Here is a 25,974-nt window from a genome sequence, read left to right as displayed (position 1 = left end):
GAGTTCTTCAATTCTGTAATAGAGCTTATTTTCTTACTTTTTTGCTTCTCATGATGCAACATTTTGATAAATTTACAATTCCACAAAAAGCTGTGTAAGTCTTGCAACAATTATGCATTCCCTGTTCAACATAAAGATCACATCTGAGACAACCATCTCTCAGAAGCCTTATTTTAAAATTATCTTTAATAAATTCACCATTTCAACAGATGCAATAGAGAAGAGAGAAGATGAAGATGCATAATGCTAGAAACCCTGATGCAAAAATGTGTTCCGCAAAATATTCATGTCATATGAATTACACCTCCTATACAGCTATGCAGCCCAGTCACTCAGCATATGGTAAGTCATTTAAGAAGCAAAAAGTAACTAATAAATATAAAACAAACATGACAATGCATTTGATAGTTCTGGCATGTTTGTCTAGAACAAAATCAATACCATAGTCAATGCTGCATTATTAAGAATGCAGAGTAATGTACACACTCACATGATTAGTCCACAATGACAAAAAATGGATGTAATTCCATGGAAACTTCATTAGTGCAAAAATTATATTGAAACACTGTTGAGTAGGAGTTTCAAAATGTTCACTGTTTAGTGGGATCTCTTCTCTTTCTGCTAAAATGATCTCATGTCTTACTAGTTTTTTTTCTATCTGCCATGCACTGTGTGTTTTTAATTCCCATCTAATTTTGGTACTCATGTCTCGACAGTGATCAGAGATACCTCAGCCTGACTGGTATTTAGATGTACAGCACCGGCCATACCCTTCAGCACAGGCAGTACTGTTTGAAGTCTGACGTTGGTTTTGGCCTCAACCTCACTGTCAGGACCTCTGGAATGAATTATGTAATGGTTTTAAGTCAGACAGGACCGTGAAATTAACATCTGTGTTGATGTATCAGACTCACTGCATTACATTGTATTACATTTGTATTGAGACAAAGAAACTTTTGACAAAAAACATTCTTTCAGAGTAAATTTAATTCAAAGATGATTATTCATAAAGTCCTCTTGAAAGTTTTATGTCAGTGCTTATGCTCAGTGCTGTGCTTTGTCTCCAGTTTTATCTTCCAGACACTGGTTCCTTGGAACTTTTTCCCACTAAATTAGAGACCACTGTAATACCTACTTTTTTCTCCCCACAAAGATTAACAGCATTCAAGTTATGTCTCAAACACTTTTTTCTTTTCCTTCTTAAATAATAAGGCATTTTGTTCAAGTCTGAGATATTTTTGTGATTTTTTTGTGTATTTTAATGACAGGTTTTTTTAAATGAGTCATTTGCTCTTGACTAATTCGAGACTCCCCAGCACTGCATGTAAAAATAAGATGGTGTCTGAGCCCCTACTCATTAACCACATGATTTTTTATACATGAGACTTAAATAATTTGTTTTCACAATGCCATCATAGTTTTAAGTTTTCTGTCCTTAACGTCTTCTGATATAAATAACAGAGTTTCCTAAGATACATCAATGTTCTGGAGCAAGAAAGACTTTTTCTGTGTGGATGAGGATAATGTTAGAGACTATTTAAATAAACTGGACATACACACAAGACCTGATGGGACACACTCAAAAGTACTGCCCAATGTAATTGAAAAGACACTCAATTATCTTTGGAAGGTCATGGCCACTAGGGCAGATAACTGAGGACTGTAAGGAAGCAAATTTCAGAGAAAATGGTTCTCTCTTCAAACATCCAAAGCATCCTATAAAATGTCTCTTCTGGCCTTTACAGGGTATTCTACAACATGCTTCCTCAGAAAAGGTGTTTTTATATAAAAAAATCAACCTGAAAATCATTTCATGATACTATTAGAAAGTATTTAATTTTAATTAATTAATTAATTAATTAATTTTACTGATATATACCTCTTTATTATGTAGCAGCATTCAAAAACCACAGTTTAATATGCCACCTCTGTAAATAAACAGGGAAGTATTTTGATTTGTGGAGAAGTCTTGAAATGTGCCTTCGAGCTAGATGCTGTGGGTTTCCTGAATGGAAATAATTATTCTTCTCAATTGCAATCACTGTCCCTGACCTACAAGCAATCAAACTTTGGAGAAGAGCAAGGGGGCAGATGGCAAGCAGTAATCTAGGGATCTAAAGCTCCCACATATCAACTACTCATCAGTATCTCCCTATGTGTCTACTCTCACCTTGTGGTAAAGGTGAGCTCACTGAGAGTTGACCTGTTAACCATATTCTTTGGAGGTTAAACCAGACAGTAGTGCATGGTAACATGGGCAATCAGGCTAAATTCAGACTCTACCTTAGCCCACAGTAACTGTCTGATATGTTTCTCTCTTCAAGGTACCTTCATGGTAAAAATATATATAAATATATATGTATAAACATGTGGTTTCCTATCGGAAGACATGTAAGATAAAGACTAGGGCAAAATCAGATCTGATGTTATTGGCTGCTCTGCCAGTCTTCTGGCTAGCTAGTATAAGGCATTGTGGTACTTTTTGACCTGGGAATTCAGATTGCAATGAAAAAATCAAAATGAAGTGTATATATGAGAAAATTTTTCTATGTCTGCTTCATGATGGGTGAGAACTAGGCAGACTTTTTTTAAGATGCTTTGTGGGTCTTTTTGATGAAGAAAAGAAATAAATCAGGGACTCAGATATCATGACTTCAGAGAGACAGCAAGCACTTTTCTGGACAAAATAGGACTCGGGGACTCAGTATTTTGTAGAGTGCTCAGAGAACAGTATATAAGGAATTTGATTTGTTCAACCATGAATGCTTCATTCTTTCAGTTTAACATGGAGAAAAAGAAATCTTCCTTCTGATCCATTTAATTATGCTAAATTTCCACACTACAGTGAAAAATTCACTACTGCTCTAATAAGATGTTAAAATTTAACTTCTATTATCTTAAGTTTAAAATAATTTTTTTTTAAAATAATATGGTGAATAACACAACTTCTATTATTTGTAATCTGTTTTTCTAAGGCACTTTAAAAGTATTAGATTATATTTTTGTATGAAAGAGTTGTTACTGAGGCACAGGATATGCCTGTATTGGTTAGTGGCAGGGCAAGCAGGAGTACCTGTAAATGCTCAGGATCTAGGCTTTACAGAAATGATAGAGATCATCTGTTGAAACCACTTACAACATCTTTACAGTAGACTTCCTTTACATTACTCATTGACAGTTCATATTAATTGCTATTTCTAACATATTCCAGTCATCTCTTTGCACACTTTTTCTTTATGCTAGTTCAGTCCTTGATCTTTGCTGCTACCTTGTTCAAAACTCAGGCCATCTTCAATGGGTTCAGTACTTTCTAAACATCCACTGGGATCTAAGACACTAATAGCCTAAAGTTTCCAACAGAATCCTTCAAACACTGTTAAGCTTGAAGGGTTCCTGACAGGTTTCTCTATTTGGAAGACAGCCCTCATATCACTTTTTGGCATTATGGGATCTTCCTCTTTGACAATCAAGATATTTCATTTAGTCATAATTAAATTCCCTTCTCACCACTGCAAACAGGCACAGGTTTTTCAACCTAGTTTTCATGCTCATACACTGGAGCACCACATATCTAGAGAGCCTCCTCACTGAGAATGAGGCTAAGTGCCAATGTCCTACCAAGTAGCTACTGTAGCCAATAATCAAGTTTTCCCAGTAGATATATATATATATATATATATATATACACACTAGCTAGGGTCAAAATGTCAGCAGCCTTGCCTATCTGTGACTGCTACTCCAGTTTTGAAGGATTTGATATCAGCAATGTTAGGAACATTTGCTTGCTTAAAACAATGGTCTTAAGGTCTTCTGAAGTGTCATAATCGTGACTTTCAACTTTTCCAGGGCAAAAGATAATAAACAGGACAACTGATGGGGTTTCTCTGCTACACAGCATAGAAATGTGCACTGCCATGGTGATCCCCCTTTGATTACTCTCATATTTTAATCCCTGGGGACAAATCCTCTTGTGATGCACTCTAGGTATGGGACAACTGTTTATTCACGGCCTTACTTTTAAAATGAAGTTTTGTTTTGTCTTGTCTTACCTCTGGGTATCTATTCCATGCACGATGTAAACACGCGTTGCTGCAAGACTACCACATGTAGGTCAGCCCTTCCAATGAGCCTGCAGTTACCTTGGCAGGCAACCAGGAGTAATGTTCTGCATAGCATAACCCACTGCCTCCACTGGCCTCTCCACGTGCTCACCCACAAATGGGATGGACAGCAGCAGCACTGCTGAGAACCACTCTGTGGGCTGTGCTCTGGGTAGCTCAGATAACCACAGTGCTGATAATCGTACCTTCAGCAGCCGCCGGGGTTATCCAGCGAATATCAAATACATTCTTTACTGGCACACGCTGTACTGCCGTATCTTGACTGCTGTTTTACCTCTGCTTACTGGGTTAACCTAACTTGTGCATGTCTCTTGGTGCTGCTCACACACTCAGTGGAAAATGGGTGGACAAAGCCTTCTAATCTTTTATCGGTATCATGTGCCTGGACATTTGCTAACTGCTAATTTCAGCTCTCATAACTTGAATTCAATCACTCTTGGTGGTTGGCTCCTTCATGCCATTAATCTATGGGTTACTTTTTGAGTAGCCTCCTTCATTAAGAAACCTTGGGCTTCTTAAAAACAAGCACAGTTTGCTACTGGAGCTATGGTTCCTTTTCTAATTTACTGCTGCTTTTATACCCCATCAATCAGGGAAGCATGCAGTCAATCTTCTACATCTGATTCTCAGGGAAATCACCTGATTTTTCATTATTATCTTTGTTCCAAACCTGTCAGGACAGAATAGAAGAGATGGCTCTGCACAAAATTATCATCATCATCTCTTAAATTAGTCATATTCTTATGAAGAAAGCAACACTTTCTATCAGGCAGTAGTCACTATGGTGCTATATATTATAGGTATTCCTTAAAAAATCCTATTTGTGTACCAGAAACAACAGTGACAGCATAGAGAACTGTACAGGATAGTGCATGGCTTCTCAGCCCAACAGTTCTCAGCAGTGCACAGAAACCCATGTTACTCTCTGTTGCTGCCCTTGGACTGCTTTCAATAACTAGGTTAGCTCATTTAAGATGAGCTAAAATTAAGAGCTCTAACGAGGATGTCCTGAGGTGGATCTTTTGGCACTCATGCTGGTATTTACAGCTGTGATAAAAATCAGTTACATATTTATTTCTAGTAATAAGATCTTAAAATGTACTTCATGTTTGTCAGGCTTAGATCCAATTTTTTTCTTTCAAATATCTCCTGAGGCTCCATTCTGGGCAATCTGCCTACTAAAAACTTTCATTCACTTTGCTTTGCTGTGTAATACTCACAGCTAAAAAAAGCCTGTTCTTTTTGTGGGAAAACATATATCACCCTGTATCACAATTTTAGCCCTTTCAATAACTCAGTATTGGGGACTAGACTGTCAGTACTGGTACATTCTTTGGACAACTGTTTTGGAAAGACATCTGGAGATTTGTATTCAGCAGTACATCCAGACAACTGGAACTGTCAAAAAGATCACAGTCACTTTTTTTTCTAAAGGGTAATATAAACAATCAGGGGCCAACCAATATGCTGTAGTAAAGCTGCTCACAGGAGCAAGCTGCATTGCAAAGAGCATAAATTTTTGTTTGAATAATAGCAATTATAAGTAAATCTAATCAGTTTCATCACTTCAAAGAAGGGAGAGATTGAAGAAAAGGAGTGAAATGGGCATCTCCTGGAGCATCACAGAGAAGACCACCCATATCCCCCACAAGAGAGGAGAATACCCTCTGGTTCCTTCTTTTACTTAGCACTCAGTCTCTTCTGGCAATTAACAAGCAAAAGACAGTAAGAAAGAGTTGTGCCAGAGGAGGTTTATACTGGGTATCAGGCATGATTCTTCCCCCAAAGGGTGGTCAGGTATTGGAACAGACTGCTGGGGAAGTGGTTGAGCTAGCATCCCTGGAGCTATTTGAAAGACACACAGATGTAGCACTTAGGGACATGATTTAGTGGTGGACTTTGCAATGCTGGGTAAATGGTTGGATTCTGTGATCCTGAAGGTCTTTTCTAACCTAAACAATCTATGATTCTATTCTATTTTACCTTCAGCATCAATTTTTTCCTTTATGCTTTACAGAAACAGCATTTAACTCTGTTTTGAGTTTATTCTAAAATTTCAGTTTGCTTCTCTTCTGCTGAAGTTTAATAACTATTTTTAATTCCAGCAATGGAAACAATCCCTGATATTTCAAATCTTACCATTATTTTCTGTTTATGATTATGAAAACAAAAAAGGTTTTCATTTCTGTTTACTGGAACATATCCCAAAAGCTGAAGGATCATTCTGTTGTCTTAAATTATTATCTTCAGTTGACCAAAGTTTTAATTTTTCATTAAATAGAAAATAAGCCTTAATTTAAAACCTATCATGCTTAAAAACTTGCAGAGAAAATATTATTTCCTTGAAACATTAAAAATCAAACCACAAAATTCAACTAAAGGGAACTACTGACTCCTGAGGAAAATAAATTGACGAAAATAATCTCCCAGCAGAGCCAATGAAAGACAACAGTTTTTACATTGTGTGTTTTGTGGAGAGTGTTGATGAGATTATTTTGCTGTATTGGTAATTAAAAACTATCTGTGTAACTTCAGCTGAAGCAGTATCCACAAGCAAGTATTTTTCTGAGACACTTTGCATCTCAGGTTCTATCTTCCTCCCTGGAAAAATCAGATGAATCCCTATTTCCTATATGATTGGAAATAACAGGCTCCTCTTTCATAACAATACCGATGGACAGTAATTACAACATACATCCAAAGAGTGTTCAAGACAATTAACACCAACATGATGCAACACAAAGCTCACCTGTCAGTGTGGTGCTAGAATCTGCTGTCATTTTAAATATTGGTCCAACTGAATGTTATATTTTATGTTATGGTATGATACTTTCCTACTTCTTGTAGGAAACAAATAAATAAAATAAATAAATTTATTAGAAATTTATTTAAATAAATTAATTAGATTTTGGTCCTATGTAATTTTTTACCAAACGCCTGCATTTTTTCTAAACTCTTACTAAACTGAAAATACCTTTGTAATAATAATAACTTTGTGGTCAGGAGCCACCATAATGCTTTTGATGTAGTCTGTCCAGGGCTGCTAAAAAAAAGATCAGAAAATCTGAATCTGATCTCTCTCCCGATTCTGGCAGCAAAAGTTTTGACAAGCTTCTTTGTTAGCAGCCCATTAATTTGTTGTATAGTTGTGTTTTTTGCACACTCGTGGTTCATCTAACACAGGTGAATCTCCTTTAAAATGAGCAGATGAGTGCTTTGTGTCACTGGAATCTTCCACTAAAGGTAAATATGAGACAAATGTCAAATGCTGCATGTTGTTAACAGCTGAGTCGTTTTCTCATTATTATCAGCAGAAACAGCGAGAACTTTCAAGGCAGAAAATAATTTATCTGTTTCCAGGGTTAGGAGATTGTTTTGAGAGTAATTGGCCTTGAATGTTTTGATCATGCTGCTGAGAGAAGAAGTGAGCCAGTCTGAGGTACCCCTTTCATCCCATGGCCTCAGGTTACTTTCCTCATAGCAGAGAGCATCAAAAGGAATGTGTATTTGAGCTGCTCTGCTTCAGTGGAGCATCCCACTTTCACTGGGATTAAAGAAGTACTCTGGATTCTTCATCTGCATTATGAAAGTAGGGACCTCCAACAGAAAAGGGAGAAATCAGGTAAGGGGTGAAAAAACAAGATTCATGAGAACTTTTTCAGAGTTCAATTGCATAAAATGCCATTGCTTTGGGGGGCAGTTATGACATACTTAAGTCCTTGTGTAACATCACCTTCACTTCCCTTGCAGCATTACTGATTGCCAACTTAGTTGTTATTTTTGAATGCTTACAGGTTTTATATTTTTATAATTTTGTTTTCTTATCTGATTTAATTTTTTATTTTTCTAAGGTTGTTATATGTTACTTGTATTCCAACTCCTCCTATTCACTTATCAATTTTACTAATATTTTATTTACTTCCGTCTTAAGGCCATTAGTAAAGGTTTAATTAATAGGTCAGAAGTGCAATCTCTATGGCTTAATGATACATTGCTTGGATGCATTGATAATTCAGAGGGTGGAGTATTAATGATTGAGTATTTAAATAAATTTTGAACCCTACTTCTTCTAGTTATGAGGGGACACTTTGTTCCAGTACAAATATATTTTTATATATGCAATAAGAGTAACTCAATTTACATACTTATAATAGTATCTTCCACATGAGGCACTGAGATGATTACAAATCCATTATTATCATCATCATCATTTTTCATAGATAAGGAAGAAAAAAAACCCCACACTCTAAGCCTTAGCTGTATGTTAGTAAGACAGTGGAAGGCTTGTAAAGAAAACACCTTTCCTTATTAGCTTTTGTCAGCTCAGTTTTTACAGAATTGTTGAAAAGGGTTGCTTGGAAAAGAAGTAGCTGGCAAGTAAGTAGTAGCACAGAAACAGGGTCATAATTGCACCTGAGGGGCAGGACAAATGTTACTATATGTTGCATTTATTCTCTCAAGACTCCGTCTAAGCTTCTTGGACCTTGATTGTGCCTTCTTGGATGTAGTTATCCTCAAACACATCCCATCTCTCTAATTCTACTCTTTTTTCCCAGCAGATGATTTCTGGAAAATAAACTCTTCTGTTGTTGATATTGTTCTTGTTGGTTTTTTAAATATTTTTTTTTTTTCTGTTACCAAATATCACAGGTACACTGGCTAATAGAAGCTGCATATAAAACCAGATAAGTCTGACAAGAAATGGCTTCTTGGTTAAGTATTTAGAAGTCACTTCATGTCCTGGTTAAGACCATAATTTAGGTAACTGAAATCTAGATATTAACATCACTTTTTCAGGACCAAATTCACAGTTATATGCAGTATCTTTTCTTGCTTTCACCATTTGTGGTAAAGGGGACTTTCAACAGCTGCAATGGTATCAGCAGTTAACAGTCTGTGGAGCACCATGACTAACACTATAGCTCTCCTAACCTTCTAAAGACCTCACATGGATTCATGAAGTAAATGAAACAACTCTGTATCCTATTTTCTCTGCAGGATACCACAATCTGGCAATAAACAATGTGGTTTGCTATTAATCTTTTTTTTTTTTTTTTTTTTTTAAGACAGTGAAAAAAGAAGTGTCTGATGCCACACCTGTAAGTCCCATTACAGCTATAATGGTGATTGCTGTTCAGATGTCTATTACACCTCTATGGAAAGATACATGTTAAAATGACTGATAGACATTATTGCATTATGGCCACCTCCTCTCTGAAATACTCTAATAATGCAGTGAACAATTGTGACATGTTGTAATAACTTTAAGCCCTGATCTGGTATTGCACACAATGCATCTTTCAACCATGCACTTGCTTAAATTAACTACTTTGAGCTGCCAAAGTAAAACTACTTTTACTTGGTTCTTTTCAATAGTCTAAGTATTTTCTCTAAAACCTAGCAATAGCTAAGTCTCAAGTCAGGAATTTAGGAGGGAAGATGTCAAGAATAGATGTTGAACAAACTCAGGTATGAGATTTCTTAAACTGGGTGGCATTCACCAATTATATCACTCTGCCCACACCCCTTGTTTTCATTAAAAAGTAAATAGGAGTCTCTCAGGGCTTTCTCACTCTTTAGGGAGTGGCAAAAATAGATTCAAGTTTCTCTGGCCATGCTTAAGTAGTCATATTAGAAGCACATGCAGTCTAAGGGCTGTGCAGAAGAACTCTGCATAAACTAGCATATGCTGCTTTCCGGGCAGGTGTCAGAGGACTGTCCCAGTACAATTGTGTCTTTTCTGAACTGGACTTCTTTCATGTCCAACTGGACCAGAATGTAGTCAAGAAAGACTTGTGACTAATTGGCCTAAACTGACTGCTTTTGCCAAAGCTTTAATCTCAGAAGTAGTAGTCAGCATTATTTACAGTTTTAAAGATCCTCAGATTTAAAATTTCACTAAGGAATTGAATAGCACCCAGTGTAACAAGTCTGATAGGTTTTATTGCAGTTAATATGTATTACCTGACATTTTTAGAAATATTCAAGAATGCACTAATATAAAGTGTGCTGCAGTAAACATGGGACCTGTATCACCCTTAGTTTCTATAAAACAAACACTCAAAAGGAAATTTCTGACCAATATATATATATATATATATATGTGTGTGTGTGTGTGTGTGTGTGTGTGTGTGTATGTGTGTGTGTATCTGTGTGTGTGTGTATCTGTGTGTATGTTTTCTTCTGTCCTTTTTACAAGGTTGTTCAACAGAACCTATGGATCCAACATAACCAAAAGCTGTGAACAAGCAACATTTTACAATTTCTCAACTCTGTTCTTTTCTAGTTATTTCCAGCCCACATAAATCTTTAGCTCAGTTTGGTCATAAATGAAATAAGCTGCTGAACAGCACCAGCTGGATCTGATGAAATCAATGTGTACAGCTGGGTATTATCCTCCTACTGGAGGTACCACAACTCTCATATCATCACGGATTTCCTGTGTGGCCTCATACATGCATTATACTGGCCAGATAACAGAACAAAACACAGAGGAACTCCAGCTGAAAAGTTGTCCATGCCAGATTACTAATTATCTAGTAGGCAGGTGAGCAATCATCTTGTTTGTTGTACTCAGCGTCAACCTGGTTTACAGAATCCCCTGGGAGCAGTCCTGAGGGCAAAGGAGTCCAGGAAGGTTGGACATTCTTCAATGAGAAACGCTTATAGGCGTAGGAGCAGGCCATTGCCATGTGCCAAAAGGTGAGCCACCAGGGAACTCTGGCCTGGCAGAACAGACAGTTTTGGCTGGAACTCTGGGTAAAAAAGAGAGTGGATCCTTTGAAAGAAGGAGCAGACAGCTTGGAAAGACTATAGGGATGTCACAGAGTTATGCAGGGAGAAAATTAGAAAGCCAAAGCCCATTTTGAATTTAATCTGGCTACTGACATAAAAGACAATAAAAAATGTTTTTATAAATATACCAACTAAAGGAGAGCTGAGGAGAATCTCAAAGAATGTGTAAAGTTGGAAGGAACCACAGGGCATCATCTGGTCCAACCTCTCTGCTCAAGCAGGGTCATCCTAGAGCACTTTGGACAGGATTGCATCCAGATGGGTCCTGAATATCTCCATTGAAGGAGACTCCACAAACTCTCTGGGCAATGTGTTCCAGTGGTGGTCATTCACACAGTGAAGAAGTTCTTCTTCATGTATCCATCCTTTACTGGATGCAGGGGGAACATAGTGACAAGAGATAAGGAAAAGCCTGAGGTACTAAATGACTCCTTTGCCCCAGTCTGCAATAGTAAAACCAGTAGTTCTCTCAGTACCCAGCCCCCTGAGCTGGAACACAGGGGCCAGGAGCAGAACAAAGCCCCCATAATCCAAAGGGAAATAGCAACCTGCTACACCAAACAGACACACAAGTCTGTAGGGCCAGATGGGATCCACACAAGGATACTGAGGGAGCTGGCAGAGGTGCTCACCAAGCCACTTGCAATAATTTTAACTATTTATAATCCGCCTCTTACAAATGTTCTCGAGTTCCAGTGCAGTCTGGATCACTCCATGGCAGCTGGTAGGGCTGTGTTTCCACTCCCAGGACAGTCAATCTCAGGTGTGCTGGATGCCCCCTAAGCAGTGTCCTGCACTCTGATGCCAAAGCACCAAGAAAAACCCATTAGCAATGCCAACTGTGATATGCTTGCCGGCTGCCTTTGACTCCAGCTTGTGAACTTCCAGCATGTCCAGTATGGCAGCACTGAGTGGTGGCATGACTTCATTCAGGCCATGATAGTCTATTGTTTGTCTCCTTTCTCTGTTCAACTTTCACACTGTCCATATGAGACTATTAAAGGATGAGTCCTGCTGATCACTCCTTGGCTCTCCAGTTGATGAATCATGGATGGAAGTCAGGGAGTCTCAGCTGAACAATAATGCTGCCGATACACTATGGTGGAAGGAATCAGCACCTGCTCTTCTTCAGCGTTCAGCAATGCCACAACAGAAGGGTCCACTGAGAGATCTGGCAAGGTAGACAGCTGCTTAATTTCCTCCTTCTCAAAGGCAGATATACTGAAAGCCCACCAACACTCTTTTAGGTCTTTGAAATACCCTCTCCTGAGATATCTACACAACAGATGCATGGATCCTCTGGGCCAGTGGCAGAGTGGGATTTTTGACAATCATTCTCAATTAGACTTAATTCAACCTTCAACACCAACAGGTCCTGGGATCACCCGTTACACCAGAAATACAGGTGGATTCTGCCTCTTTGTAATCTGATGTAATCTGATTAGTGTACACTGTGCACTGGTATTTACTAGAGCCTAAAACTCCTGTGGGTCAGATGTACCAGGCCATTGGGATCCACATGGACCAGTAAACCAGGCTGTCACCCCTCTTTCACCTGTCTGCAGGCAGGGCCCCCTAGTACTGGTCACAGACCTCTCCATTCACTTGTAAAATCAGAACTAATTTCCACAGGATTAGAAGTAAAACAAACCCTTCCACTCTCACTGGGGAACTGCCTTCTCTTCTGAAGACTGGAGCAGCAATTTTCCTGGAAGAATGCCCCATTAATGATTGCATATCTTTGCAACCCATGTACCCATGCCTCTAGAGTCAAGGTAAATTTTCAGTCCCATTTCCTCATGTCTTCTTTGTGGTCCTGCAGAAACCACAGGGTATATTGTGGTGTACATGCTCTATATCCTCCCTTTTGAGCAAAAGAACACTCACTATTAATAGCTAAGATACTGGTCTGTACAAGTGAGGGGTAGGAATTATCCTCTTTTGGTTGTGGGTATTTCTGGAACAGCTTTTCCCACTTTTGGACGGGATTTCTATAGCTAAGATACAAGTTCAAATGGAGGAAGAGAGATTTTCTTCATATTGCCGGAGTTGGTGAGCCACGTAACCTATCATTGGTGACTCCTTGTCTTTCCAGATTATTACTGCCAATGAGGTGGCACACACAGATACATCACACTTCATCTTGATCTGTGGGTGACTGCATATTGTTTGGGTCAGAATAAATCATCTCTAGCATGGCTAATTCCTGAAGGTACTGGATACTTGTCTTCAAAGTGGTCCACTGTCATTCTTGAAGGGGTTCCTTTCCTTCATGCCTGACAGGAATCACCTCTACCACAGGCTGAGGACTTGTGTTCTCCTTTTCATTTGCCTTATCAATATTCCCTTTACCTAGAAAGTGATTCCAGTTGCATGTTTTCCTTGCCCTCTAACTCCAGGCTACTAGATCCATTATCCCAGCACTGGAGCAGCCAAGTGACAATGTCCTCATCTGGATGATGGCTGAAATCTTTTCACACCTCTTGCAGATCAGCATGGATAGGGATCAAGTGGTTACCTCTTGTTCTACTTCTTCACATTCTTTTGGTAACCCTGCTTTGTCCTTTACTAAGTTAGCTTTCATGCCCATTTTCTCTTGTGCACAGGAGCAACTGACGCTAGCACAGGTTGGTTCTTAAGTTCAGCTGCAGTGTCTATCAAGGGAGTTGGATTAGCCATGGTGTCTGTCCCCAGGGCTGGGGTAACCACAGTGCCTGTTGTTTTGCCCTCTGATCCAGAGACTCTTTCTTCCCTGCAGAGTACTGAAAATGAACAGCGCTTGGTAGGTAAAAGTTATCATTATTAATAGTTTCCAATAGATGGCTCCCAAAGTACAGTGGTGACAGCAATGCTGAGTACAAATACTAGATTTGTTTCATGACCAGCAATTCTGTCATACCATAAGCCAGTATTACAAATACAGCAAAATAATATCTTCAGCCCAGTTCCCACGCATGAGATACTGCAAGTAAGGTATGACATAGCACAACTAAAAGAACAAGCACACCAACTTTGAGAGCAAATAAATCGACATTGTGACCAGTGACTGTTAAACTAATATAACAAATGCTTATAATAAAATTGTTCTAACACATTATAGCTAGATTTGTCATTATCTTAAGACATCATGCCCCATATGTTGGGAGCCAAAAAGAACTGTAAAGGACTGCTGTGGTTTAACCACAGCATCTCTCATCACTCCCCACTCCACCACTGGTGGTATGAGGAGGAGAATTAGGGAAAAAAAAAGTAAAACCCATGGGCTGAGATATGTACAGTTTAATAATCTAAGTAAAATAAAACAAAAATAACAGCACAATTGTAATGCAGAAAGGGAGACAAAATACATCAGAGAGAAATAAAAGCAAAGAGAACAAACTGATGCACAATACAATTGCTCACTGCCTGCTGTCTGATGCCTATCCCGTCTCTGAGTGGAGATGAAGCGCTTGCAGCCAACTCGTCCCAGTTTAAATACAGGGCATGATGTCCTCAGGTATGAAATATCCCTTTGGTCAGCTCAGCTCAGCTGTCCTGCTCACACTCCCTCTCAGCTTTTTGTGTCGCTCCTCACTGGCAGAGTATGAGAAACTGGAAAGTCCTTTGCTTAGGATAAGCACTACTGAGCAACAAACAAAACATCAGGGTCCTATCAACACAATTCTCCTACTAAATCCAAAACATGGCACTTTATCAGATATAAGGAAAAGCATTAACTTTATCCCAGCCAAAATGAGGACAATGTGGCACTTAGGGGCATGACTGAGTATTGCACCTGCTTTTTTTCTGTCTCAGTCTCCTCTGCACAGAACCTGCCTCTAATTCCTTTTTCTCCATTTGTCCCAGTTTTGATAAACATACATTCACATCTGGTATGGCTGGCACTGTTACCCAAGTGATCTCATACTTCTGTGGTGGTAGTATTCTTGATCTGCTTATGTAGTTGCTGTTCGCAGTGTATGATCCTGCTACATGAAAGACCTTTTCAAAATATTCCACTTCAAATACCTGTGAAGTCTGGCTGTCCCTCACGCAACTCCTTCATAACAATGTATGAGATCCAGCCAACTTTCACAGTTTGATCTGTAGCTTCCATCAGCTGCTTACGTTTTGCTCAGTAATTTCTCGTTACACTAACCTCCATCCAGGCCCTAGTCAAGAGCTCAATCATTTGCCTGCAGCCTTAACACCATCTTTCTATCAAGTTAATCAGAAAAAAATTTAAATCACCAATATAATATGCACATCACTGTTACAGCCAATCCCTGAGCTACCCTTCCTGACAAAAACAGCTTGAAAACTTCTTATTGACTCTTCCTTTTTGAAATCTGTTGATTAGCCAGTTTCTACATCAGTACTGTGTGCACGAAAAACTGTGCATTTTATATACCTCCAGCAGAATCAGACAACACAAAGAAGCCAGAAAGAACAATAGTTCTCATTATTTTATTGATGGAAGATGCCCATCACTATAGAAAAAAAGTTTATTTTCCAAGTCCAGTCACAAAGAATCCAACCTGTAACTGAAGAAATACCATGGGATAATACTGATGTACAAAAACAACAACAAAAATTACAGATAAATCTCAAAGTAGCCAGTAGTGACAAATAAGTAGTATGTCATGGAAACGTAACATGTAGGAGGACTGGGAATACTAGACATCTGGTGATTATTTTTGCTGCTCAAAATCTTGGTAGTTGTTATTTACTCACTGCTTCCAGAAAAACTTCTCAGTTGTGGAGGTGACTCTGCCATCTAGAATGTTGGTTTGCTCCTTCTCATGGATATCCATAGGTCGTAGCAATGCATCGAGAGCCAGAAATAGTCCAGATACTCTCAGTAAATGTTGTCCATGAAATACTCAGCAAAGCTTTCTCCAAATGAACTTTCCACCAAATCAGCTACACTGAATATCTGTCAACAGTTGCAACCAAAGACCTACCATTTTTTTCTTTTAGATAAGCCCTTCACAGGTTTCAGACATTAAACCGCAAGTACCAAATTGAGAGGATGGGCCAGTGGCTGCCAAATTTTCAAGTGGGGGAAGGTGTCTCTTATATCTATGGCAGAAAACACCATAGTGTGATATAAAGATTTTACCAACATTTGAAAAACCCTTTGTGACTCACCCGTACCTTTGTTATATTTAGATTTGCAATACCATTATCCAAACGGATATGAAATCCTACCATATGATGAGGTATTTAAAACAGTCAGACAAAATTCCTCTGATAGTGACTCATTACAAAAGACTGACCTCTCTCTCCTTTTGGTTGTTACCCAGTTTAATACTTGTTTTTGCAATTCACAATTCACTTCTGTCATTCAGAGTGGAATTACCTTTAGGTGGAGACTTCAGTTTGTTATACATCTTAAATTCCCTAAGTATCTATGGCTTTATATTAAATAAAAAGAGTAGCATAAGCATTTACCAGCAAATAAAGAGTGGTTCGACCAACCATCCAAAACTCATGCACATTTTATGTTTTGTTGAAGAATACTAAATGGAGATTCCTTTATTTTTATTTTTTTCTATGAGCATTACAGCCTTTCTTTCTCTGACTCTTTTTCTCTTGTTTTTTTTGCTTTTTTTCCTCCCAAGATCTATCCCATCTTCTTTCTTCTATTTATTTTGCCAGGAATCTGTATGGTATTGAGATTTCTTGTCACAGCTACAGAAATTAAATGACAGCTCCTTATGGCATTATTCACTTACTAGAACAATACAACCTTCCTTTCCTTTAACTGTCTCTATGTCCCTCAAGTGAAGCCAGAAGCAGAGCAGATTCATGCAGCTTGTGCTGCTTCTTTACATTTTCACTAGATTTGGATTCTGGTGGAATGGAAGACCATCGACACAACAAACCCACCAAAATTACGTCTATGCTAAGAGGAGTAAGGCAGTGCTGAAAAATATCATTTTACTAAGCCTTAGTGGAGAATTACAAGTGCTCTTTATTTAGTAGAGAAACACAGTAACCTCCATGGGATCATCCATTACATTCTAAAAAAAGGTGTTTGGACTAAATTTCCTTGTAGAAAATCTTGTTGAGTGTAGAATGAGCCTGTATCACTAGATTAGATTAGATGAGATACTTAAAATGTAGATAAATAAAGAAGGAGATAAATTTCAATGAAAGGCCCATGTAGGTATCTTATTATTAGACATCATGTGTGATGTCACTGGCAAGCAAATGATTAGCAACTTACCAAATTATTAAGGCATTAAACACACATCTGATTAGTATAATGTGCTACCAATCTCGAAATATAATAGGCATAATATTAATACATTGTAAGCATCAGAACAACCATACATCTGCAAAGAACACAAATTATTGTGTACACCCAGAATGCAAACCGAGAGGCCGAACTGTTCTGCTTAGTGCGTTTGCATTACTATAATCCAAGAACGGGAAAGCTCAAAGAAGGAGCTGCTTTTAGCAGCCTTAGGCACACTGCAGATACAGGATCGGCTTATGAAGGATCCTCCGGAGGGAAAGGTACAGGGGACACGTAATCTTAAGGAGCTGGTGTGGACACACAGCCCGACTATTCCGTTACAGCGAAATAGAGCTTCAAGCTATAACCGGCTATGGCCAAACGAGGAAAGCATTTCCAGAGATAAAATTTAACTAAGTCGGCGCTACCGCATCGCCGCGACCCCTGCCCATAACCAGCCAAGGCCCGCGGCCCTCAGCCGCCCCAGCGCGCCTGCGCACCCGCCCCGCCGCTCGGGCCCCAAGGCGCAGCGCACGGCGCAGCCACCGGCCAATGGGCGGGCGGGCCGCCCGTGTTTCCCTCCTGCGACCAATCAGCGCTCGCTTCCTCCCGCCTGCCGGCCAATGGGAAGGGCGCGCTCGGGCCATCGGTCACATTCAAACCAGGGCAGCGCGCGAAGGCGCTCGGTCGGAGCTGCGTCCCGGCCCTGCAGCGGTGACGGCCGCGGTGAGGGCGGCCGGGCGGGGCTGGGGGCGGCCTCGGTGAGGGCCGGACAGCGAGGGTGAAGGGACCGGGCCGGGGAGCAGCGGAGTGAGGGAAGGTGGGTGAGGGAGCCGGGGGGCAGTGGGTGTGCTGGTCTGCGGGGCTGCGCCTTCGCTGGGCTTCCGTCCCTGAGGGCGAGGAAACCTGGCTGCATTTTCTCGCCTCCTTCGCTGCCTCACGGTCTTTGTTTATACCACATTGCCTCACCTGCTCCGCTGATGTTCAGTCTCTCTCTTACTTAGCCCTGTTTTGTATCTTGGAGTCTTATCCTTTCTGTGTCTTACGTTAGAATTTAATATTTTTCTATTTAATTTCTTTGTTAGTGTTGCTATTTTTTTCAAATCGACGGCACTTTTTCTTAGTATTGGGAGTTTTTGTTTTACTTTTTCAAAAAAATTGTTTTAACTTTTTTTTTTAAAAAAATCCTGATTTAGAACTTTTAAACAACACAGAGGAAAGCCTTTTATAGGTTGTATTTTTTAAAGCCTGGGTAGGTGCTTCAGAAACAGGTGTCACTTTTACTCTCCTCCTTAGAGGTCATAAGCATAAGTCGTGTAATAACAGCAAATACAATATTTCAAGACTGGATGCTGTTACTTCTTTTTATTATCAGTGAGTATTTTTGAGTCTGTTAGACGTGGACTCTTAGCACCAACCTATACTGCCACTTCATCCATTTACTGCTTGCAAGTCTCTGTCCTTTGGCACCTTGTTTACTCTGTATGACGGGTTGAAGTTACTCTAACTACTACACTTTATTTAGAGGTAGGTCTTCCTGATCTTTACATTACGTGTTCCCTGGTTTTCCTGTCTCTAACCTTCTCTCCTGGAGACATTTCTAGGTTTCAAGTATGCTGTAAGTGTGGCTGTTGCAGTTAGGACCTCAGCTCCTATTCATTGCCTTTGTAACAGCCTGTGGCTGGTGTACGTCTTTGCTGTTGTCAGATTTTAAGTATATCTTTATCTACCTATATATGTTTCTCTATATATCTATATATCTCTCTCTATATAAATACACACACACTAGGGAAATTCGTGGCAAATACTTTCTTTAAGAGTAATTGTGCAGCAGATTAAGAACAAATGAACCTCTGAATACCTGCTTATGGTTGAACATTGGCATGAGTGGAAAGATTGCTGGCAGATCATGACGATATGTAGATGAATATGCCCTTAGTGTACTTTTAGTCTCTGAATGTCATAACAAGCTGATGCATTTGGAAGTGCTTGCCCTCATTCCAAAAGTTGTCTTTAAGCTTTTTTTGTGCTGTTAACTAGGGATAGTTTTATTGATTTTGATGAAAACTGTATTTCTGGGATATGACAATTAGGCAAGCTTACACTGTAAGCTTTCAATGTTTAACCCATCAATTTTTGATACACAGGTGCTTCTTCACAATGGAGAACTTAATTTCTTGCCTTTGGGCTTTTGGGATCATCTGAGGTAGTCTGGCCTTCATCCATCTTTTTGACAAGGTATATCCATTCCTCAGGAGAGTTTTTCTCCATAACACGTTGAACCTTGAGCAGTTAAACAGCACACCAGAAATGTAAGTTTGATGTGTATTGTTGAGACTTAAGATCAGATTTATACAGAAATTTATTCTTCTTTATGTCTACTGCATTTGAGAAGCTATCACTGCAGGAAGAATAATGAACTTTTGACATTGGTGAGAAAAATGTAAAGACTGTTTAAGAAAACCAAAATACACCTGGGAATTGTTAGCAGTTACAGTTGCAATGAGATATTGTGGTATTTCTTAACATGAAGTAAATTTCTTTTGGTTGTCTTGGTGCTTCAGCTTCTGGAGAAGCTGACCTCATCCATACTTTGAGGGTGTGGTTACAGTTGAAAACGGGGTCCCTATGGATATTCTCACCCGTAAAGAGGTGATTTGGAGTATCTGTTTTCCTGTAGCCCCTTCTAGAGTATTTTTAAAGGGCAAAACTGCAATGTATACTAAAATTTTCCTTATGAAGCAAGTGTCATCTGTAGAATGGCACATGAACAGTATTTACTATAGTAATCACCTATGTAGTTTTTAGCAGCATAATCCCCAAAAGATGGGACAGTTTTACTGACCCACTTTCAGAACAGCCTAAATTGGCAATGAGGGAGAAATAGATATTAAAGCAAGTTCCAAACAAGCATTAAAATTAAAATTTATTCAGGGTACATTTATAAATATAAATGAGGGGGTTCCTTTATTTGTCTCTGTTCAGTGAAACAAAAATAGTGTTTCAGATACTACTGATTTAGCGTACAGTCTTTATCTTTCATAGGATTTTGGGCTTTTTTCATCGCAGGTCTGTCTCTCCAGACCCTTAAGGTGCCTCTTCATAGTGGCAATGTAGATCATGCTTTCCTAAGTCTTGGAATTTACACAGTGAAACTGTGCTTTCAACCTACAAAACAGCACTTCTGTATTTATAAGAGCAGGCTTGGTATTCTTGGTGAGCCATATCTAGCTCAGGATGAATATGAAATATGACTACTTTTCCCTTATAAGCAAGCTCTTGTAAGCATGATAATATTTCTGATTTATGGTCTTTGCCTGGGGAAAGCTGGGAGCCTGGTGCTTTTAAAGACATGCTAGCTTCTGATGAATAATGCTCTAAAAATTATTTGTGGGGCTTCCTGAGAGTGGTGCCTGGTATATTTTTTTAAGATAGTGGGTTAAAGGTAGATGAACTTGATTCCATTCAATTCCTTCTCTAGCAATAATTCACCTAAAAGTAGATCTAAAGTTTCTAGCCCTCTAACAACTTTCTGTTGATTCGTTATACACGAGTACAAGGGGAACAAAGACTAGCATTTCATCGTAAAACTAAATTTAGTTTTTCTTTGAACCTATTTAATCTGTCTGAAGTGCGTTACTTTCCCTGTTCCTGGTCTCAACTTCACAGTAATTAGGACATCAAATTCCTGAAAATGCACTAAATTCACCACAGTTTTTAGTAGAATTCTCATGTTCATTAGATGCATGGAACATTGATGTGGGAAAAGCTGTTTATTGTAGGCAGAAAAGGAAGAAATCATTAGAGTTTTTTAGCTTATTTTAGCAGTCTTGCTCTGCTCAGATTGCTTAGACTGTTATCTCTCAGCTATATACATGTATTAGCTCATGACAAACTGTCAGAAGGTTGAGGATTTGGCACAAGTTTCTTATAAGAGGTCTTTGAATCTCTAAACCTCCTTTCAGAAACTTAAAAATTGGTGTCACTTGTATTTGTCCTTTGAACAGAGGAGAATGGGAATTCTTTTCTACTTAGCCCACTGTGAGAACTAATTGCCGTAACCTATGGCAAGGAGCTTGGATTAACACTGTGTGCTAAACTAAAGCCAGCCTAATTATGAGTACAGAATGTGATTTAATGCAATGGATTTGAAGCTATTTCAGGCAACGTATCCTACTCCATTTTACTCAAATGCTAACTATTGGAAAGGGCTGCTGTGAAGTATGGATTAGGATTTGGGTGGATCAGCTAAGTACCAATTCTTTTTATTTGTCCAAGTTGTCTCCTATGAAGAAGTTTACTTGTATAACTACATTGACAAAGGCTTAATGGAGTATTTGTTACATAATGTGGTTGAGTCTCAAGCTCCAAATTATACATGAGAAGATTTCCCATGGTAATTCCAATCAAAGTGAGCTACAACAGGGTTCTTAGTAACTTCATTGTTTTTTAACCTGGTACCTTGCAGATGGAGGAGACAGACCTAAGTGAAAGAGGATTGCCACAGATAACATCAATCATGAATAGAGTTAGAAACTTGAAGAACAAATACAGAAATGAAGAGAATATCACAGATGAATTTAACTATACTAAAATCTCAGCTGATACAACAGGTATTTGGTTTTGTTATTCTGTTGTCACATATGCAAAAGCTCTTAACCTAGACTGAGTGAAAGAACCATTAACTGAAAGGATTTCAAGTTTAGTGTTTCTTCAATATTAATGATCACAAGGTTAATTTCATCTCTCCTTATTTCTTAGCTCTTTTGCTTTAATCTTGTTTTAAAAATAGTAAATGTTTTGCACAAAAGCTTGTAAAAACTCTTTTCTTCTGTACATGTTGGCTGCTGTTTAAATCAATCTCCTTTTTTGTTTTTCTGTCAGATAACTCTGGAACTGTCAATCAAATAATGATGACAACAAATAATCCAGAAGATTGGCTATGTTTTTTGCTTAAACTAGAGAAAAAGGGTGTTCCCCAGATGGATGTTAGCCTACTCAATAGACTCATTGGTCGGTACAGTCAAGCAGTGACTGCATTACCTGCAGAAAAGTATAGTCAAGATGAGAGCTACGCTCGCATCCTTGTGAGATTTGCCGAGTTGAAAGCGTAAGTATAAATTTTCAATATGAGAACTCATCATTCTGTTTTTGAATTAAGACAAGAATACCTTGTTTAATTAGTGTTTTCTGCAACAAATTATCATTTTTAGCGTGGATGTTTTCATTCTGGATCCTTGAAGGTAAGTAGCTTTGGTTAGTCAGCTTATCTGTTGTCTCCACAGTACTTGCATTTTTTGTGGATGCTAATAAACATGATTGTTTAGAGCTGTTTGATTTTGAAATCTTAACACACTACTTTTTTTCCTTTGGTTCTCTATGTAAGGTACAAGGGGGAATAGCCTAAGATCTTTTTTTGAGCTTTACTTTAGTATGCTTTCTCTTTTACTAGAAAAGACTCATCACAGTTTGGTTAAATTAGCCGCCTTAGGATAGCAAGAATGTCTCAGAACATCATTCTCTGGTTCTGCACTTTGAAAATTAGTTTTGATTGTGGTCATTTTTTGCTTTATTCAGTCCAGATTTGAGCAGTGTTGCTGTTCAGAGGCGTTCAGACATAATTTGGGACAGGGTTATAGTTAGGTTTTTTTCATAAAGGGTTATTTTGTCACTTGAAATATCATTACAGCAAATATTTTGATGAAGAGCTGTATTTAAACATTGCAGCAATCTAACAATTAATTCTGAGCAGGTGATCTTCCATTGATCATAGCTAATCTTTTTCTTGTGTGTTCTTCCCCTGTTTGACTTTCTGGCGTACAGTTTCATCTTGCAGTATGATAAATGTCTACTTCTCTGCACTGTCATTTGCATGGATCTTGCTGCATCACTGTTACAGTGAAAGCATACAGTGGAGGTAATCTGTTGAATCTCCTGTTGAGAAACATGAGTGAATAATGACCTTGTGAATCTTTAGTACCTTGAAGAGGGAAGGTGTTTGTATATAAGTGGAATAAAGAATCTCTTCTAGAAAGGTTTAAATATACATAGCAAGATGTCATTCTTATTCAAAGATTAATTGCTTTCCCTCAGAGCAGAAACTGTGTAATATAGACTTCTGGATCCTAGTTTATGGAAATGCCTTTCCAGAATAGTGATCAAGTCACATCTGTTATCTCATTGTACGAGAGTTTAAGTTCAGAAATATTTCCTACCTCCCTAATCAATTTGACCTATTTTCACTTGATCTTTAGAACATGTTTTGAAAGGTAGATACTTTTAGGATGTGTGCAAGAACTTTGTTCAGTATTCTGTGTGATGTATTGCAGAAAGCAAAACCAAAGGTGCTGTCAGTAGCCTTTCAGTGCATTAGTAGTATGAACACTTCTAGTTGTGGTGTCTCACTGAAATGTTGTTTCACTGTTAGAGCCTCCAGGGACCTTCTTGGGACAGTAGTCTGTCTTGTTTCACTATTAAAATGCACTCTAGAGCTGTGCTAAAATAACTTCTACTTTAGTAGCCAGAATTACAGAATCTACCTATCTCATTAGGTAGCTCAGGTCTGCCGTTGTTTTCTGCTGCATATTTTAATTGGTGAATATCCTCAGTCATGTGTTTCCTAACATGCCTAATAAAAATTCCTTTTAAAAAGAACAACCCACTCCAAACCCCTTTTTAAAAATGTACCCACCAAGATCTGATACAGCTTCAATCCCACTGGAAGTTCACTATAAATGGTCTCCCTGAATGATGGTTCCTTATTTGGCAATTACTTTCAGATAATAGCTTCTTAATCATTTTTATAAGTTAGTACTTCCTTGTCCAGAGTAGCATATAATATCAATTATTTATATGAAGCTACATTTATGAACTACATCTGTAGTATCACTAGCAATGAAATTGCTTTTTGCTGGTTGGAACTAAAAACCAACAATGTTGATTGTAATTTTTGGAGATTATAAAGTTAATAAGCAGTGGCTACTTATTTGGATCTTTTGTGTTTGTAATGTTTATTTGCTGCTCATAATTTTATTGTTCGAAATTTCCCTGGTGTTCTACACTTACCTTCTCTATCTCTGGCTGTCAGTTTGTTCAGTACTATATATTTTGTCTTTACTTGGTTTTAGCTTCTGTTAAAGAAAATCCTCTCATCTCATGATTTTGTAGAGTGCTTCTGATTTTTAGCTATTGCAAGTAAAGCAATACTGATACTGCAAGTTAAGTGATACTGATAGGTGCTCTGATAATACTGCCTTGGGTGGGAGAAGAAACATACTTTTCAGTAGAATTGTTTGCTGTTCTCCCAAATGTTCCACCTAAACAAGGTAGAAAAGCAAATTGGCGTCACAAACTTCAGAAGCAGTGGCAATGGCTTGAGATTTTAGTATCTACTGCCAACATTGTTTTGTTCTGATTGTAGAACTGTATTATGTTAAGTGTTTGAAATGGATCTTAAAGATCATCTAGTCCCAGCCCTTCCTGCTCTATGCAGGGACACCTCTCACTAGACCAGGTTGCTCAAGGCCTTCTCCAGCCTAGCCTTGAATGCTTTCAGGGTTGAGGCATCCACAACTTCCCTGGGCAATCTCTTCTGGTGTCTCACCACCCTTACAGTAAAGAATTTCTACCCAACACCTAGACTAAATTTCCTCTTTGATTTTGTACCAATTTTTCCTAGCTCTACCACTAGAGTTCCTGACAATAAGTCCCTTTCCAACTTCTCTGCAGGCCCCCTTCAGTTACTGGAAGTTTACTATGAGGTATCCATGCAACCTTCTCTTCCCCAAGTGAACAGCCCCAACTTTCCCAGCCCATCCTCATAGGAGAGGTGCTCCAGCTGCCTGTGTTTGTGGCCCTTGTCTGGATTTGTGCCAACAGGTCCCTTGTCCTTTTTTATCTTGGGAGCTGAATGCAGTGTCTCAGGTGGGATCTTCCAAGAGCAGAGGGGCAGAATCACCTCCTCTGACCTGCTGGCCATGCTTCTTTTGATGGATCCCAGGATTCTGTTTGGTTTTCTGGGCTCCAAGTGCACACAGCTGGTTCATGTTGACCCTTTCATCAGCCATCACTCCCAGGTCTTTCTTCCCATGCCTGCTCTCAATCACATCTCTGCCCAGCCTTTAGGTGAAACTGCATTATTCCATTCTTGGTGCTGGACCTTTATTGTCCTGTTATCATCTTGAGCTCCAGTCTGGCTGTGCCAGTACCTTTTGGCCTATTATGATACCAAGGTTGTCTAGAGAATCGTTAAGTGTGCTCTGAAATAGTCAAAGCCAGACAATACTTCTATGTTTATCTGTAGTGTACATTAGCAATGCCTGCTCTCTTGAAATGCTTCTGGCTGTAGCACAGTGCCACCAAGCGTGTGGCACTTGGTGCCTATCACTACCGTTGTCTTGTTGTATGTATTGCTATCCAAGCTGTTTGTTGCTGCTTTCTGCAGGAACTGATATTTTAACAAACTCTTTGGAAGTGAATGTAATACACTACAGTTTAATTTCTCTGGCTCAGACTTTGCCTGTAGATGGATAGTTCTGTGCCTGTCCTATTGCTCTCGATGATCAGAGCTGAGTTCAGTAAGCCTGTATGACTAATAACATGCCTAAACTCTGAGGAACTTTTTAAATTCAAAGTTCCACTGAATTCTACTGAAAATGTGTTCTTTACCTTTCCATTTGTATTTTTCTGTACTTTTATTTTGAACCATGGTAATAAATCTTTTGCTCTTCCCACTTCTAAGTGGTACCTTGTGTGTACCTGTTGAGCCAAGGCGGAATTTAGGAAGGAGTTCCTTATCTCTGCATTATGGATGTTGCTGCTAAGAATGTTAAGCCC

General features: G+C 38.9%; 1 protein-coding gene across 6 annotated transcripts in view; it reads left to right on the top strand.

Moving 5' to 3' along the window:
• The first annotated feature begins 17,800 nt into the window (after positions 1-17,800).
• The window catches only part of TTK (TTK protein kinase), a 28,838-nt gene continuing 20,664 nt past the window's right edge, over positions 17,801-25,974 (top strand). For 2 of the 6 annotated variants that reach the window (XM_015623192.2, XM_015623188.2), the window contains exons 1-4: positions 17,801-17,959; positions 19,287-19,451; positions 21,608-21,752; positions 22,024-22,249. In XM_015623192.2, the coding sequence (XP_015478678.1) occupies positions 21,608-21,752; positions 22,024-22,249 (371 nt within the window). In that variant the 5' untranslated portion in view covers positions 17,801-17,959; positions 19,287-19,451. The remainder of the gene's footprint in view (positions 17,960-19,286; positions 19,452-21,607; positions 21,753-22,023; positions 22,250-25,974) is intronic. The other 4 variants (XM_033512921.1, XM_015623189.1, XM_015623191.2 and 1 more) reach the window with 4 other exon arrangements.

Source organism: Parus major, chromosome 3, assembly GCF_001522545.3.
Source record: "Parus major isolate Abel chromosome 3, Parus_major1.1, whole genome shotgun sequence".
NCBI classification, from domain to species: domain Eukaryota; kingdom Metazoa; phylum Chordata; class Aves; order Passeriformes; family Paridae; genus Parus; species Parus major.
The sequence above is the reverse complement of the archived record's forward strand: the minus strand, read 5'-3'. Positions and strand labels throughout refer to the sequence as shown.